Raw genomic sequence first — 19,826 nt, 5'->3', positions numbered from 1 at the left:
ATTGTTATAGGAAGAACATAAGCTTATAAGACTGTTTGACTTAAATGGACAGGATAAATAGTTGAACTTTGTAATTTTTGGAGTATTTCCTTGCATAAGAGGAGCATTTCCGGATAACTTGTATTACAGTTTGAATGCTTGGAAGTTTTCACTATTTTGAAGGTGTGCATATGTGGTCAGGGTTTTGATTTTTAGCTCACCTGGCCCAAAGGACCAAGTGTTCTTTTCTCATCACTTGGTGTCCGCCGTCCTTCATTCATCAGTGTCATCCGTCGTCATCATTAACCTTTTACATTTGAACATTTCTAGAGAACCACTGAATGGAATGAAACTAAACATGGCAGGAGTGTTCTTTATGAGGTGCTTACTAAGTGTTGTTACTTTGTAGCTGATCCATCATCCAAAATGGCCACCAGCGGATGACTTAGTTTAACATAGGACCCTATGGGAAATACATACAAAAGTCTTCTTTTAAAGAACCACTGAATGGAATGAAACCAAACATGACATGAATGTTCCTTCTGATGTGCTGACTAAGTTTTGTTACTTTGTAGCCAATCCATCAGCTTAGATGGCTGACAGCGGGGGGACATAGTTTAGCCATGGCATTGTCAGTTTATTTTTTGATCTATGAACTTGACTGTCCCTCTGGTATCTTTTGCCCCTCTTTCATTGTGATACAAAATGGTTTTCAAAAAGAAATGAATATAGTTTCAAGGAAAAAAAAATGTTTCCAAATTATTGTTATATCAGTTATAGAACTAAGACTAACAACCGTGTGCTGCATTAACTTCTTTAAAAATAAGTTTGTTTTCACTATTGTCCATCATTTTACAATGGGTGCCACTTTCACAATTTCCCCAGAATATCCCGTTTGTCATTTTATAAAGATCATATGTTATTCACATAAACCAAATAATTTTGTTATCTAAAATAGCTAGTGTACTCTGAACATGTTTGTGTTATATACTTTAAAATAAAGTAACAAATAATTTATACATTTATAAGTTTGTTACTAATTAATCACCTTTTATTAAAAGCCTTTATTAGATCACCTGACCCGAAGGCCAAGTGAGTTATTCTTATCACTTGTACTTCGTCATCTGTCTTCCGTCGTCTTCATCGTCATCAACTTTTCACATTATAAACTTATTCTAGAGAACCACTGAATGGAATGGAACCAAACATAGTATGAATGTTCCTTATGAGGTGCTGACCAAGTGTTGTTACTTTGCAGCCGATCCATCATCCAACATGGCTGCCATCAGAGGACTTAGTTTAACATAGAACCCTATGGAAAATACATACAAATGTCTTCTTTTGGAGAACTATTGAAGGGAATGAAACCAAACATAGCATGAATGTTTCATATGAGGTGCTGACTAAGTGTTGTTACTTTGTAGCCAATACATCATCCAAGATGACTGCCATCAGAGGACTTAGTTTAGCATAGAACTCTATCTTTTTTTATGTGATTTCAAAAAACCCATGTAGAGTCAGGTGAGCGACACAGGCTCTTGAGAGCCTTTATTTATGTATATATACATGTTCAAAGTTAGCAAAACATTCTTTTTCTGTTTAAAAGATTTTTTTTTAAAGTTTTATTACAAAGTTTCATTGTTTAACTTATGATATTTTTTTGAACTGATATATTTTTGAAAATGCTTCATTAATATATTTACTGTAAGTGAGGATCTTTGCTTCTTTTTTTAAGATAGAAGATGTGAGAAGTGATTCTGAAGAAGATAAAGATGAACTAAGTGAAGGTGAAGATTACAAAGGCATTCCTAATAATGTCAAGGACAATAGTCCAAGGGCAAGGCCAAAGTTCAGAGGAGACAAAGGGTATCAGTGACGTAATTACTGTAGAAAAGATCAATGTTAGAATGTTTCAATGGCAAATTATTATTACATATAATATATAGGGTTTTAAGTCAAATGTAATCTGAAAGCTCCATTGTCCAAAGAAGAACACTGCATAGAAATCCAGAGAATCTCACAAAATTAAATGAATTTAAGTGCCTCAGAATTGTAAGTCACTGCTTTACTTGGTGCAGTCATGGTGTTTCTTATGGCAAGTAAAATTTTGGAGTTTGGTGTCTAGATGTCCATAACAAATTTTTTTTTAACAATTTTGAAATAATAGTAAAATTTATTCAGGCAAAAGGAAAATTATAAGCACAAAACCGTAAAAAATTGACAAAAGCCAAGATTCAGTACAGTGAAATTTAAAAAAAAAAAAACTATTGAAAGTATGTTTTTCCACTTAGACTAGTTTGAACAGAATTGCCTTAAACCATAGGATAAACCTCAAAATAGTTGAGGCTTATTTGTAGTGTGGAAGCACTCATAGTTATGTTATGCAGCTCCTTAAGAATTCTCTATTAGCAGGGTTTGTGCTATATTTAACAGAGGCTAACATAGAAGTTTTTATTTTTTGTTTTTTATTTATTCATGGGGTTGCTTTTGTTGCTTAGAATGTTATAAACTGTATGTATATGTTAGACTCAGATCGACGTCCGGCCTCTAATCGACGTCCGTTTCTCAAATCGACGTCCGTTTCTCAAATCGATATCCAAATCTGACGTCACATTCGCAAATCGACGTCCAATATTTTGATACTCTAATCGACGTCCAATGTGACGGCATGTATTGCTAAAACTACGCCCGATTGAGTGTAGTCGTCTTTAATTGATGTCCAATATTAATAAATAATAATTCAGGATTTAATTGTTTACACTTATACATGTACATGTTTTGTAGGGTTCAAGCATTTATGCATACTTTCCATATAGATTTCTTTCAACCCGAATTAGTTATCATGCATATTAAAGTTTGGGTAAAACTTATACATGTACATGTTTTGTTTATGCATACTTTCTATATAGATTTCTTTCAACCCGAATTAGGTATCATGCATAAAAAGTTTGGGTCCAAATCTGACGTCACATTCGCAAATCGACGTCCAATATTTTGATACTCTAATCGACGTCCAATGTGACGGCATGCATTGTTAAAACTACGCCCGATTGAGTGTAGTCGTCTTTAATCGATGTCCAATATGAATAAATAATGAATTCAGGATTTCATTGTTTACATTTATTATAAAAATTTTATACATGTACATGTTTTGTAGGGTTCAAGCATTTATGCATACTTTCCATATAGATTTCTTTCAGCCCGAATTAGGTATCATGCATATTAAAGTTTGGGTAAAAAGTTAATTGAATCGATCTACATAGTAATGTGTCATTCCTATGCATGTTGATAAATGACATACATGTAAGTGTATGTCAAGGAGAAAACAACATAACGTCAAAGAAAAACAAACGACATCTTGAGGTCATTATTCAATATTCAACAATAGACAAAATAAAGAAGTATAGCCATTGTTTTAAAGAGTATTATAATTCGGACTTAGCAAGATATTTTTATCACATTTTTTAGTTTTACACCTGGAGTGAAACATATACGCAAGAAATCAGCATTGTGTTTTATGTTGTGCTGTTACACAACTGTTCTCCGTCATATACGCAAGAAATTGGTATTATGTTTTATGTTGTGCTGTTACACAACTGTTCTCATATACGCAAGAAATTGGTATTATGTTTTATGTTGTGCTGTTACACAACTGTTCTCATATACGCAAGTAATTGGTATTATGTTTTATATTGTGCTGTTTCACAACTGTTCTCATATACGCAAGAAATTGGTATTATGTTTTATGTTGTGCTGTTATACAACTGTTCTCATATACGCAAGCAATTGGCTTTATGTTTTATGTGTGTTGTTACACAACTGTTCTCATATACTCAAGTAATTGGTATTATGTTTTATGTTGTGCTGTTACACAACTGTTCTCATATATGCAAGTAATTGGTATTACGTTTTATATTGTGCTGTTACACAACTGTTCTCATATACGCAAGTAATTGGTATTATGTTTTATATTGTGCTGTTACACAACTGTTCTCATATACGCAAGAAATTGGTATTATGTTTTATGTTGTGCTGTTATACAACTGTTCTCATATACGCAAGCAATTGGCTTTATGTTTTATGTGTGCTGTTACACAACTGTTCTCATATACGCAAGTAATTGGCTTTATGTTTTATGTTGTGCTTTTACACAACTGTTCTCATATACGCAAGTAATTGGCATTATGTTTTATGTTGTGCTGTTATACAACTGTTCTAGGTTGAGTGCTTACACACATGTTTATAACCCCGACATATTCTTTATGGGCCTGTAGTGCAGTGGTTTTCGATGGTTTATGTCTGACATTTTTCTTTATAAATAAGACCGTTATTTTTCTAATTTGAATTGTTTACATGATTCATGTCATACTACATCTCCTTAATATTTTTATATAATCTCTAAAATTAAAAAAAGAAAATGATATCACAACCTGTTTACATATATTTAGTCTAGTCTTTTATAAATCTTTAAAAAAAATCAAAAATATAACCTATATGTTTAAACGTCTAAAGGTTTCAGCTGCTGTCGGTTCGGGTCAATTGTGTATTCTTTGTCCAAAATGGACGTTGATTGGAGAAGCTAGAAATTGGACGTTGATTAGAGAAGAAAAAAAATAGACGTCGATTAGATAGGCATTACATTGGCCGTCGATTTGGAGGATATTTTATTGTGACGTCAGATTTGGACGTCGATATGAGGAACGGACGTCGATTAGAGACCGGACGTCGATCTGAGTCTTACATATATAATGTGGGATATTTTTACAATTTTGTACCTCAGAATATTTTTTTACATTTATAGTTTATTTAAATTACTGAAATGATTCTAGAATGTTAGAATGAAGATCTTGCGTACATGAATTTGTGGACGATTTAACTCTGCTTTTCTATCTATGATATATAAAATGTAAAGGTGACAACCTGTTGGATATATGGAATACAGACCTTTGTTTGTTTCTATTATGTATATTTTGCAAATATAAGATATATTTTTTTATGTTCATTACATGTTAAGTTTTAGATAGGCAACCAAAATTTTCCAATGCTATGGGTATGTTTTTGTTGTCAGTTAGTCTAATTCCAATGTATATATGTTTTCTCTCAGGATTTGTCAATTGGTCCCATTGATTGTTAGGTATTATTGTTTGTGAGTATGACAGGATGAAAGTTAATTGCTTTCCACTTTACAGTGTTTAGTTATACCATTAACCCATTTTCAGATGGGTTTTTGAACAGTAACTTCCTATTAGGCCAATTAAAATTAATTGATAGATTTTCATCCCCGCCCGCCCCTCTGAAATCGTCCCGCCCCGATTTTTTTTATTTTGGAAAAATTACGATTTCCGGATTTTGTTCATGTCCGTTACCGGTAAACATCGATATGTTCGTTTCATTCAAAACTTCCTGTTTCACATTTCGGTTTTGTATTTCTTCGAGTTATCTAACGAAAATGATTAAGTCGACATATTCTGCAGCTCTATGATGTCAACATCATGTACCGAGAATAGAGATAGTTTACGAGAAGGGCATGAAATATTCGGGTTTATACGAGTTGAACGCTGTGTCCAAAAACGCAAATCGCGATATGTCACATTAGAAAACCGTTTTTTTTTTTATTTATGATCATTTATACAATGACTTTGTGTCAGGAAATTTGGAATATGAATTCAACGATATCGAAAGCGCAAGAATCGTTGAACACATTGGTACAAAAAAACATGTCAGGATTATAGAAATTATAAGGAATTGACACCAGCACGAACTTGTTAGATTGATGACCGTATATTGAGCTAAAACAAGGGTCGACAAACATTAATATTACAGCAATTCCTTAAATTTTAATACCCATGGCTGTTGTTTTTTGTTGACAAACAGCAAACACCCTCTGTCCCAATACCCTCAATATAGTCATTAAACAACAACTTCTTTTTAGTTCAGTTCATGTTTTACATCATAATTGTATTTGCATCTTGCTTTAGCACCAACCCTATTGCTTTCAACATTGTTGGAGTTTTCATTTAATTCTGTACTCATAATACTTGTATTGCATATATTTGTACAAGTTTACTTAATTTTTTAGGAACTTCAAACCATCGCTTAGAAAGCAAAATAAATTTGGTGTAGGAATAGTCCAACTGAAGAGAGCATTAATTTTCTCCATGTTTTTGATGTTTACTATAGATAGGTTTCTAAAGTAGCAATTACATGTAAAACAGTCAATTGTGGTTGCCTATCAGAGATATTTATTTTTAAAGAGTTTGAAAATTTATGAACGATTCCTTATACATGTATATACAATATGATATATTAGCTTATTTTACACTTGTTTATACCACTGCGGTATAAAGAACTCGTCACTAGAGGGTTTCTTATGAAATAAAATTTAAAAAATAAAATCCTCCCACCCGCCCCATTTTTTTCAAAAATTTGGATGAAAATCTACTAATTAATTTTAGTTGGCCTTTGATGATGCTTTGAATTTTATTATACCTACTGAATATGAATTTAACCCAATTTGTACTTATTACCTCTGATCCTACTATCTAATTGTTGTTAAGTTTGCCAACACAATGTAATACTGTAAAATATACCATGCTGCAATGTCACATTAATTGATGTTAATCCACATCAATTTATTTATGAGCCCTCATGACCTCAATGACTTCTCAATTGTTTTGTAAGAATTTAAAGAGTTGTATTTTTTAACGACTTCATATAAAATCAAATTCTGCCAAGAGAAACATTGCTGATAAAAAGAACTAATTCTGACATTTTATTTTTCTATACATTGACTTCCTCAGCTAGAATATCAGCTCACCTTAGCTGGCTTACTTGACTATTATTACTGATTTTAAATCATTATCAAAAATAAAAGTGCCATTATTATAAAGTTATCATTGCTCATTACACTGCTTTTATTTGGAGGAAAGATATATTTACTACAATTCCACTTATACCTTATGTTTGACTGTACCATTACATATTACCAAGCTTTTGTATTAAGTAATGATATGATATGTGTTCTTGAAATTTTAAATGTTGAGTTGTACCATGTTAAAGATGTTCAACAGTATTGTGGTATGCCTACTGAATATATTTTCTTTGTCTTCCATGTCAAATAATATTAGAGGTATTACTGCATTACATTTAAATGACATCTTGATGCATTATTTTTCAGATATATTCTTGTAGAATATGTCAATGTGTTTCAATGTAGAAAAACATGTTTGATTGACTGTAGGCAATGGTATCTTGGATATTTATGCATATTAAATTTGTTATCTGAAAGGTTAAAAATTATTAGATTTAAAGGGGCACTAGCTGAAAGGTATATAAAAAATGTGATTTTTTTGTTGTTAAATCATTAATGAAAGTGAAATAGTGAAATAGTAATTCACTTTTAGCGACCAGTTTGATTCAATGCTATTATCAATTATCGATTTTTTCAAATAAGAAAAAACATTGATGATGAATTATTCACATGCAAGTGAATAATTCAACCTCATTGAATCCATATTCATGTGAACTTCAATTTAAGAAATGGATAACCCATGAATTGTGCGTGTTAAGTTTTTTAAATGGAAAAGAATGTCAACATTGAAAGTGAAACAAAGGTAACTCATTAGATTGACTAATTTGGTTCACAGAAAAATCCTTATTATACAGGTAAAAATGATGATGAACATATATTTTTAATCTATAATATTAAAAAATATAGACTTAGAAAAATCCAATTGCACGAGTTGGCATTCTATTTATGTCTATATTTATGTTTATATTGCTTATATGACCATTGGAGGTAGGTGGGGGTCAACTCGATAGTTAGATTAGATGGCGTCTAGACTAAAATACACATGAAACAAAAAGAAGCTAAATTTTATTGAGCCCATGTCCTGTAAAATGTTTGTTTTAGACTTTTATAATTAGGATAAAATTATTCACAATATTCTACCAGTAAATAAAATACATCAAAAGTCCCCCAAAACACACTACAATCTACACAATAATTTACCTTTACTTATATAATTGACATTTTATTTTTTGTACTTTTAACACCTGGATTACATTGTTATGTGTCGGTCAGTGATTTTATAGGTCACATGCTCGACCTTGTAAATGCGTGTATTGTATATTTCTATAGTTGGATGTATTATTATGTTCTAAAAAGGAAAGGAAAGTAAGTACAAATTATTACATCACTTACTAATGTATAAGATTTATTATAAGTTTTATTTCAGCTGCAAAATTTTCTTTTTTAGATGATAATGATTTGTCCATAGATTCAATTAAACTGCTCAGTTCCCGTTTTGCATATGCTATCAATTGACTGGAAGTAAAACTTTTAGACTGATATTTGATTATATTCCTACATTTCCAAATAATCCATTTAACTGTATTCATAATCGTATTAGTTATGACATTGTACTTTTTGTTGTAATCGTACATTCCTAGTATGATAAGTTCTTCGCTCAATGGAATATATACAGTGTTATTAAGTACATTATATGTTTTAAGCGCATCAAAAATGTGTTCCCAAACAACCATTATAATGTTACAGCTGTGAAAAAGGTGTGCGAGAGTTTCGTTTTCTGTTTTACAAAAATGGCATTTGCCATTATTTAATTTGCCGATTCTAAATAGTTTTTGCTCCGTATAGATAATGTTATGAACAATTTTCCAGCTAATTTGATTTGCTTTCCTAGAGGACATACTTTTATTTAAATTTATCCAGATCTTTTTCCACGGTAATTATGAATTATACTGAATATTCCATTTTATTTGACAGTTTGGAACTATATCTAAATTTAACGAATATTGGATTATTTTCAAAGATATCTCACTTGGGATTACTACTTTATTCTGTTTATCGTAAAATTCAAATGTATTTTTAATGTAATAACCATTTTTGGGGGGTTCTGGATCAACGTGGACGTTTTTTAGTCTGTCCTTGAACAATTTTGGAATAGCTAATTTCAGCCTTGTCCATTCCGAGATCCAGTTTCTCTTATCTTTAAGAGTATTGTATATAAAGTTGTCGCTTTTGATGTTTTTCGTTTCTTCATCCCAAATATCTTTTATTGTATGAATTCCACTTTTTCCGAAGTTAGCGAAAAAAATAGGTTTTTTGTTGTATTGAATTTTTATGTTTCCAAAAAGTTGTTGGTTTAGGATATCGTTTTTATTTATTGGACTTTGTATACTTAAAAATTTTGACCACGTTTTTATTAACTCAAGATAGTATTTTGGAAAATTTTCCAATTGTAATCCTCGTAAGTCCAAACACTTTGCTAAAAAATTATCACAATTATATTTGATATCAAACTTCTGTAGCCACCATTTGGCTATTGTATTCCAGTTATCGGTTTTTGATCTTAAAATCTTTTGCATACTTTTGATTTGTTTGGATTTAATGAACGAGTCTATATTGATCATACCATTCCCCTCTTCCTCTACCGGTAAGCAACACACGTCCCTTTTAATTAAATTTACTTTTCCCTCCCATATAAAATTCCACATAACATTGTTTATTTCTTTTTTATATTTTTCAGGTATACCTCGCATTTCGATTTCGAACCCTATTTTAGATATAATCAATGATTTTAATATTAAGACCCTGCCCTTCAATGTTAGGTCACGAGATTTCCAAACCTCAAGACACGCCTTAATCTTCTTTATTTTTTCTAACAAAATAGCTTCTATATATGAACACTGTATCCATGCATGACTCCCAATGCTTTAATTGGTTCGCTTGACCACCTAATTTTTAAAAATTTTGGTGTTTTATTTTTCCAAAGACCCAAATATACCCCTACAGTCTTTTCATAATTTATCTTAGCACCCGATGCTTCCTCGTATATTTCTAAAACCTTGAATGTTTCCTCGATTGATTCCTCTGTTCTATTAAAAAATTGTGTATCGTCTGCAAACATGTTAATCTTAACCTCTTTCTTTTCATTTTCTATGTCAGGGTGGGGTAAATTTATTCCTTGAATTTTCGGATTAGCCCTAATTGTGGCTGCCATCGGCTCTGCTTGTAAAATGTATAGCATCGGCGATATTGGACAGCCCTGACGGATTGATCTAGAAATTGGGACGTATCTTGATTGAAAACCGTTAGTCATTAAACAAGTTTTAGCATTTTTTAGTAACATTTTAACCCATTCCCGAAAATTTTCCCCAAATTGAAATTTTTCTAAACATGCATCTAACCATTCCCATTCTGCATAGTCAAAAGCTTTTGTTTGATCAAGAAAAAGGATTGATCCTTCTTCGTCTTCCATATCTATAAAATCGAAAATATCTTGCAGCATTCTATTAGAATCAAAAATATTTCTGCCCTTAACAAACCCTTTTTGGTCTGTTTCTATAATAGATGGTAGAACTATTTTCAAACGTTCAGCCAGAATTTTTGAGCAAATTTTATAGTCTACATTTAATAATGTTATAGGTCGCCAGTTTTTAATATCCTCCCTCTCCCCACTTTTATATAAAAGGCTTATCATTCCAAGTCTCTGCGATTCGGAAAGTGTTTTATCAAAAAAGGTTTCTTTTAATATTTGCGTAAGCTCATTCTGTATCAAAAACCAATATTCCTGATAAAATTCTGCAGTTATGCCATCTTCCCCTGGTGATTTATCCCTTTTCATTAATTTAATAGCTTTGAAAATTTCATCTTTTGTAATTTCACTATCACATAACCGTTTTTCTGCTTCAGATAGAGTTTTATTTACATTATATAGTAATTTTTCCCCAGCCTCTCTATTACAACCGCCCGAGGTAAAAAGTTTCTCATAATATTTTAATTGTTCACCTAAGATTTCATTAATATTATTTTTGTATGTGCCATTTTCGGCTTTTATTTTTGACCATAGTTTTTCTTTTCCTCGTTTTTGTTCTAATCTGAAAAAATAATTTGTGGATTTTTCACCTTTTTCATACCAATTTGTTTTTGATCTTATGCGTGCTGCTTCTGCTTTTTGTTCGTAATATTTATGTATATCATTTTTTAGTTTTTCAACCTCATTCAGATTTTGTTGTGTTCCATCATTTTCTAACAGATTTTCTAATTTATCTTCCAAATTTTTAACTTTATTTTCATTTAACTTAAGTTTCTTTGAAACAGTTATTGTTATGTCCTTTATTTTAGTTTTTGTTAAATCCCAGAATCCTTTTTATCTTTAAAATTATTTATGTTAAGTTTCCAAGATTTCCAGAATGTTTCAAAAGTATTTTTGAAAAGGTCGGTTTTAATTATACTATTGTTCATTTTCCAATAACCCGGGCCTCTTTCTGGTTCGACGATGTTCATAGTAATTGTTACGCCGTGGTGATCGCTGAAGGGAAAATAAACAATTTTTGCATTGTTTACTCTACAATCGATATTGTCACTAGTGAATATATAATCTATTCTCGAGTATGATTGACCCCTTGAAAATGTATATTGTTTTTTGTTTGGATATCTGAGACGCCAACTGTCCGTCAGTTCATTTTTTTCAATGAAATTTTTTAGTTCATTATTTCCCGCATCTTCACGTTTGGGCATATGTTTTCTATCTAATTTCCTATTTAGACAACAATTAAAATCTCCCATAACGTAATTCACAATATCATTTTCTTTATCTATTTTTAACTTATTAAAGAAATGTTTTCTTTCTATGCCATTATTAGGGGCGTAGATATTAAAAATTCTAATAGTTTCGTTTGAGTCTAATTTGAATTCAACTATCAATTTCCTTCCCTCCGCATCTTTATATTTTTCAGTAATGTTTATATCTAAATTTGGTTTCACTAAAATTGCTACCCCTTTGGAAACGGAAGTCCCGTTACACCAAAAACTTAAACCTCCCCATTCTTTTTTCCATTCATTTTCTACAAATTTTGTACAATGAGTTTCCTGCACACATATAAAATCAAAATTCTTTTTCTGACACCACTGGAATAATGCATTTCGTTTTGACTTATCTCCCATACCGTTTGCGTTTAATGAAACTAAACGAATAGACATACTTTATGGGAAAAAATAAATATGTATATTATTGTCTTCAAAATTCTGAATATTTAGTTTGCTATACAGTTCACCGATTTCATTTATGTAATACAACATAATAAAAGTCCAACATATATTCAATATATTTACAACAAATGAATTTGCATGTACACTTACAATGCATTTTTTTTTAGAGTTATCTCCCATACCATATATTTCATATATAATCATTTTTTGCGTCCTTATTTCACCAACAAATACACATATTTGTATCACTAACATAATACAGTTCAATAATTTTCCAAAATATTTACAATAAATGCAAGATTTTGCATACACAATAATAGCATGGATTTTTTTTAAGTTTTTCATTATATGATAAAAAATTATATTAATATATTATATACATTTTTACACAAAGTTCTCCATAGCTCGTTTAAGAAATGTGCCGGGATAATTTACTTAGAAACAGTTTCTTCCAAAGAAGAGTTTTGTCTTTTTGATTGCTGTTTCTCAGCTGATCCTGGTGTTGAAGCTGAACTTCGAGTTCTCTTTTTACCACTGGGTGTTACGTATTCGCCTAATCTGTCTATGCTCATAAAGTTCTTGACAAGAGAAACAAGTTGTTTTGCTCCTTCTGGATTGATATGTACCCCGGATGGGTCATTTTTATCAAACAATGTTTTAATTGGGTTGACACCCATGCCTGGTCGACAGAAATCATCCCAAAGATCGATAAAATATAGCCTTTGATCTTTTGAACATACCTTTTCCATATACAAATTAACAGAATGAGATGTTAAATTACATTTTGTTAAAGTTTGACCTTTGCCCTTTCTTGGCAGTATACTGAATATGCATATATCTGCATTAGGAAACTCTGCTTTAACTTTATTTATAGCATTTGTCATGTTAACGCAAATCATTTCTTTATCTGTCATGTTTCTTGTGACGTCGTTTGTACCCAAACAAAAGATGACCTTCGACATATAATTTATATCAACACTTTTGTCCAGTGAGACTAAAAGTTTGTCAATGTCTTCTGCTGTACTACCAGAAACAGATGCATTGTGTATTCTGTTGTCAGATATCTTGAGACGGCAACAGTTTGATGCACCTAAAATGATTGTATTAGGGGGTAATGGTAAACAATTGTCTTCGTTTTCAGGAACAGATTGTATATAAGCCGAGTGTTTAGTGGTATCGTTGTCAATGTAGACATTTAATTCCTCGATCTGATCTTGTTCCGTAGTTTCTCGTCCCTCCCTAATTTCATGAACATAGTCCCCGTATTCATTATCTTCGGTTATTTTCTCATTTTGCTCGTCTTTTCTAACGGTTTGTTCATTTCGATTGCAGTTTCGTTTGATATGACCTTCTTGACCGCATTCGAAACATACGTTATCTGTGTGCGGACAGTCTCGAATAATATGGTCGTGGCTACTGCAACGAAAACAGTATCGCTGTCGTTCTTGTCTTTGTGGTTTCATATCACAACGGTATGAAGGGTGGTCCGTTCGACTACAGTATCGACATTGGGTTCTATTGTTGTCAGCAAAAAGTCGGATTTCAAATCTTCCGAGTTTGGTGATATTGGGGATGATTGGGACGCAATTTATCAGCTGAATATACCGCGTACCGGTTTCAATGTTAGTACCTCTTATAGTCCCCCTTTTAATTGAGTCTTGGACTACTTCACCGTATTGTCTCATAAATGTACAAATTGAAAGATCACCCAACTCGACAGGTGCATCCTTAATCGTAACATGTGTCACCTCTTTTTCAACATCAACAAATTTGTAATGATAGTTTTTAAGTTCGATACCCTTTATTAGTAATAATGTTTTCGATGCCTGATCATCAACCGTTACAACACATTCTCTTTCAGTCAGTTGTATAGCTTTAACCTTTTCTCTGTTTATATATTTTTCCAGTTCGTTTAGAATATCTGTATGTGTGATCCCCTTGATATACTTTGAACTAAAGTGTACTGACTTGTATCTTTGTATTTGTTGATTATTGTGGTGAACTGGGTCTAGTTCGCTCGCCATTTTGTAAACAAAACGATATGTGTTCACTTAGAAATCAGTTTTGACAATTTTGACAGTTTGTTTACTTCATTTTCACTTACTCTTGGACGGAAAAGACCTCTGCAATGGACAGTTTGTTTACTTCATTTTCACTTACTCTTGGACGGAAAAGACCTCTGCAATGAATTTAGGTTATATATCCGACGAAAAGTACAACAAGCAATAGGTTTAAACATGTTTTTTTTAAATTTTACCGGAGCTTGCGAAAAACACTACATGTCACATCAAGGGCAAATAACTCTCCTGTTGTACATTGTTATAAATCCAATATGAGAATTTGAGTCAAATCAGTGAACATGAATTTGACAGCTAGTGCCCCTGTAAAGGCCTTAATGGGAGAACAGAACAGATAAAACAATCAAAATCAGCAAATCAAGTATCAATTTACTCTTTATAGAAGTTATTAACTTTTTCCCATTTTTTAGCTCACCTGGCCTGATTTTTTTTTTTTTTTTTTTCTTCCGTCTGAGAGGCTTTTTTGTCTTACAACATATCGAATGGATTTTTTGGCCAATGATGTTGTACAGTAATTGGGGTTTCAAAACTCACCCTGTGTGACCGAACACTTATTCTTATAGGAGTTATCTCCCCGCGTCCCCTTTTTCTTGTTATCGCTATATCTCTGAAACCGTAAAATATTTTAGCAAACTGTTTTCACAAAATTGTTCATGTACTCTTGAGAATGATTTGGTTTATTTTGACTTGAGTGATCGGAAGACATCTTATGGGAGTTATTTCCCTTTGAAAATTAAAGATAGGCGATTTGTTGCATAAATTCATACGTTATAAGTCGTAGAGGCCTACAGTCTTTTGATATGAAGTCCTTTGTCCATTTGAAGGAAATTGAGGTCAAGGTCAAAGGTCAAGGTCAAAATCTAAATTTTGAATTTTGCTTGTTATCATTATTCCACAGAAACTGTGACAGTAAATGGTATGATGTGTTTGCCAAATAACTGTTTACAATAAGGTGCAACTTCAACCTATTTCAGTCAAAGTGTTTTGGTTAGCCCGTATAGGAGTTTTCTCCCCTTATGTATTTCAAATCAGTATTTCTCCACAACCATACAAGTGATTGACCTACGGTCGTCCGTTTTGAGTTCACTGACCTATGACCTTGAAATTGAGATCAAGGTCGAAGGTCATGTTATAAATTTTGAATTTTGCTTGTTATCGTTATTCAAAAGAATTTGTTACAGTTAATGATAAGATTTGTTTGCCAAATTACTGTTTACAATAAGGCGCAACTTCAACCTATTTCAGTCGAAGTGTTTTGGTTTACCCTTATAGAAGTTTTCTCCCCTTATGTATTTAAAACCAGTATTTCTCCACAACCATACAAATGATTGACCAGGGGTCTTTTGATTTGAGATCACTGACCTTGAAATTGAGGTCAAGGTCAAAGGTCAATTTGAGGTTCTAGATTTTGATCTTTGCTAAAAATTATTTTTTGTTCTTAATAAAACAATTAAGTCTTCTCCATATACCTATTAATCTTATTTTTTTATATCAATTTGAAGAACCAAAATACATCAACAAGGAGTGACATTTTCTAACATCCTTTTTTAAATTTCATTCTTTTTATCAAGGTGGAAAGACCTTCAATTGTTCTCTGAAGAATTGGTTTTTAATTTATTATATTTTTATACTATTGTAGATAGTAATTGCACAATTCAGAAATCAAGTGATTGGTTATCATGATTTATTAAATATTGGTCTCAAATTATGTTATTAATTATTGTGATATGCATATGAAATCCATCATAATTACTAGTATGTATTACACCATATGAAAGTTTATCTATGAAGTTTTGTGAGCTTATACATGAGTTTTAAATAAAATTAAGGAAGTTTTATGAGCTGAAAAGTGAGTTGAAAAAAAAAATCTGCAAAAAGTGTCTATGCAATAACCTTTTAAACTGTTCAATCAATGGTTTTCAAATTAAATATATTGTTACTGATGACAAAACGAAAGTCAAGCTCAATATTGACTATTTTTGTACTTTTGCTGTTTAGGAGTTATGGTCCACGATAGATTGGAGATTTGCACTTTGGTCTGAACATGCAATTTCAATTTCATTCTTAATAGCTGCCCTCAACAATGGTTAATGAACAAATGGTATACTACTGTTGTTTTTATTTGCCCTCAAAAAAACAGAAAACACTGTTTGCTGCCAATTTGACAGCTTAATTTCTTGTCAAAAATATGTCATGGAGCTTGTTTTCAGGTAACAGGCTGTGAAAACATAATCATTTAACAAGGTCTATAGAGGCATAACCGTTATTGAATAAATCAATAAAAAAGAAAAGTAATTGACAGAATTTTAAAATAAAATATGAGAAGGTAGCTGATTTTAGAAAAATAAAAGAATACATGGTGTCTTTTCATTTTTTTCCCATCTATATTGAAAAATAGAAAAAAAAATGCTTTGTAAATTCCTTTATGAATTTGAATGACTTGAATTATCTGCACTGAAACTAGATAAAAGTTGTGAATCAATCGAATAATTGAAAACAAATAAATATAATTGTTTCTCAAAATGATCAAAATATTAAGATAACATCACATTACTTTCGTCCTTTCTAAATGAAATGTTACAAATGAATTGCATTTAATGCCAAGAATTTGCTTGTTTTATTGTAAATTTGGATGGACTGTTATTCTGATATTTTTTGATAAGTTTGCTGAAGACCCTTCAGGAACGAACCTTCAACTTACTACGTTTTAAAAATTCTTGTGTTTGATGTTAAACATCCCAAACTAATTAACACTTTACCATAAAATCACAAAATCACAAAACTGAGGTGAACTTCAGATTATGATGTGTTTTTATTACTAGGGAATATTATATTTTTAAAGAAAAAATGTAGCTTTACATAAAAAAAAATTTGAAGAACATTTGTCTTGATATTGCTAGAAAAAACTTTAAAAAAGCTTAAAATAGTTTTTTTAATAGTTTTCAAATGAGTGCTAAAATATTAATTTAAAGATGAATAAATTATGTTGTAGCATTTTCATAATTATCATCTCCTTTAGCAGCATCAGGTTCCTTGTAAAAGTTGTCATTACTATGTGCAAAAAATGTACAAATTTATTGTTTTGCATTAACACATTGTTTCTTTACATGATGGAAATAATTTTATACATGTTGTAATATAATATGTCTTTTCTGTTTCGTTAATTTTAATATTTTTTACATTGTTTTCTTCTTTCTTATTTACTTTGTTCTATTTAGAAGTTATTGTTACTTTTACTTTCTATTGTTAGAAAACAAATATTTTGTGTTACCAACATTGCAGAGTTGAAAAAAGATCATTATTTTTTGTCCAACACTATTAAAATTAAGATAAATTGAAACAAATTAGACTTCCTTAAGCTTCAGTATGTAAAGATAAATGTTTTTATTACTTTCATCAAGCAAAAGAAAAAAAGGTGTTACTCATATTCATGGGGTAATGTTAATCTTACCTGCACCTTCCCTTAATCCACCAACCACCAATCAACCAAGCTTTGATATCACGAAAAATGAACCACTCTTGAGTAGGCAACTTTCCTAATTGTTTTTTTTTAATTCTCTATTGACCTTTGTATTTATGTAAGGGTTTTATCAAAGTATTTATCTCAGTGCTTTGCACCAATTGGCGTTTCATTTACACTGAAATAATCTTTCATTGGAGCCACAAACCATATTTCATTTGTGCCAAAATAAAACATTTCATTTGCACCAATAATATAAGTAAAAACAGGTAAATGATATGAGTATGAAAATAGGGGTTTTTAAAAGGCACTTATAATATCAATTTTAAAACACAGTTTTTGATTGCATAATAAAACATATTCCTCCAAAATCAGTCATCTTAACCATGATAAAAGCACTATACACTGATATGTTCTAAATAAGAGAATTTTCATAATAGTCTTGTAACTCCTAAAATTTAGATCCTAAAACCATCAAGAATGCACCATACACTGGAGTTAAACTAAAAGTTTGTCTGACACAAGACTTGCAAGCAATGGCTTGGATGAAGCATGTACATTGGATAATTGGATAATTTGTGGTCATAAACAAATATTTCCTCTATATAAAAAAAAGGAGATATGGTATGATTGCCAATGAGACAATTATCCACCATAGTTCAAATGAAGTGGATGAAAGTAATTATAGGCAATGATATGGCTTTCAAATATGAGAAAAACTCCTACCGTATTGTTGGCTAGAAACAGCATGACATGAAAAATATGAAAGAATTCAATTGAAAATACTAGAGGTCTGTTTGTCTCAGAATTTAGAATTTCCATCTTAACACCTCGTTCCAGTCATGCTTTAATGATTCCCTTTATAATCAACCAAATTTTTCCATTGAAAGGGTGGACCCAGGGCCCCCCCCCCTGGATTCGCCTATGATTTTGTAAAAATTGGCACAAATGTAATGCGCACTTCTACCTATATATATGTCTATCATCACATTGACCTTGATGTTATATATCTATTGTGTTCGCCTAAGAATTGTCAACAGACATAACTGTACAAGTTAATATCTTTATATGCATTTAGTATACATTATCTATAATCTGGTTGTGTTTGATTTTTGTCGAGCCTGCAACTTTTGTTGTAGAAAGCTCGACATAGGGATAGTGATCCGGCGGCGGCGTTAGCTAACTTCTTAAAAGGTTTATATTTTAAAAGGTGAAAGACCTGGATGCTTCATACTTTGTATATAGATGCCTCATGTTACGAAGTTTCCATCAGTCACATGTCCAATGTCCTTGACCTCATTTTCATGGTTCAGTGACCACTTGAATAAAAAGTTCAGAATTTTTGTAATGTTGAATTCTCTCTTATTATAAGTAATAGGATAACTATATTTGGTATGTGCGTACCTTGCAAGGTCCTCATGACCGTCAGACAGTTTTCACTTGACCTCGACCTCATTTCATGGATCAGTGAACAAGGTTAAGTTTTGGTGGTCAAGTCCATATCTCAGATACTATAAGCAATAGGGCTAGTATATTTGGTGAATGGAAGGTGTACATGTCCAACTGGCAGGTGTCATCTGACCTTGACCTCATTTTCATGGTTCAGTGGTTATAGTTAAATTTTTGTGTTTTGGTCTGTTTTTCTCATACTTTATGCAATAGGTCTACTATATTTGTTGTATGGAATGATTGTAAGGTGTACATGTCTAGCGGACAGATGTCATCTGACCTTGACCTCATTTTCATGGTTCAGTGGTCAAAGTTAAGTTTTTAAGTTTTGGTCTTTTTATCTAATATTATATGCCAAAGGTCAACTATATTTGGTGTATGGAAATATATTATGATCTATATGTCAGTCAAGCAGGTTTTATTTGACCATGACCTCAATTGCACGGTTCATTACACAGTGTTTAGTTTTTGTGTTTTGGTCTATTTTTCTTAAACTATAAGTAGTAGGTCAACTATATTTGTTATATTGAAGCTTTGTTAGCTGTACATGTCTGCCTGGAATGGTTCATCTGACCTTGACCTCATTTTCATGGTTCATTGGTCTTTGTTAAGCTATCTTGGTTAATGTTAAATTTATGTGACAGTTGTAATAAAGCTTTATACTTAGGACTATCAACATAATATCAATGATTAGTAAAGAAGACCAGACATTTCAGTGTGTGCACTCTTGTTATTTTTAGTGGGATTAATATATATAAGACACATATCTATTATATAAAAAAAATGTACCAATATATATAAATATTTGGTTACTATTAAATCATACTAAATCTGTGGCTGTCAGCTG

At 31.5% G+C, this 19,826-nt stretch overlaps 1 protein-coding gene across 3 annotated transcripts in view; it reads left to right on the top strand.

The window, feature by feature from the left end:
- The window catches only part of LOC143064749 (ceramide synthase 2-like), a 29,412-nt gene extending 25,160 nt beyond the window's left edge, over nucleotides 1-4,252 (top strand). For all 3 annotated transcript variants that reach the window (XM_076237821.1, XM_076237820.1, XM_076237822.1), the window contains one exon: nucleotides 1,715-4,252. In XM_076237821.1, the coding sequence (XP_076093936.1) occupies nucleotides 1,715-1,855 (141 nt within the window). In that variant the 3' untranslated portion in view covers nucleotides 1,856-4,252. The remainder of the gene's footprint in view (nucleotides 1-1,714) is intronic.
- The last annotated feature ends 15,574 nt before the right edge of the window (nucleotides 4,253-19,826 follow it).

The sequence above is a fragment of the Mytilus galloprovincialis genome, chromosome 2 (genome assembly GCF_965363235.1).
Source record: "Mytilus galloprovincialis chromosome 2, xbMytGall1.hap1.1, whole genome shotgun sequence".
Taxonomy (NCBI): Eukaryota; Metazoa; Mollusca; class Bivalvia; order Mytilida; family Mytilidae; genus Mytilus; species Mytilus galloprovincialis.
The sequence above is the reverse complement of the archived record's forward strand: the minus strand, read 5'-3'. Positions and strand labels throughout refer to the sequence as shown.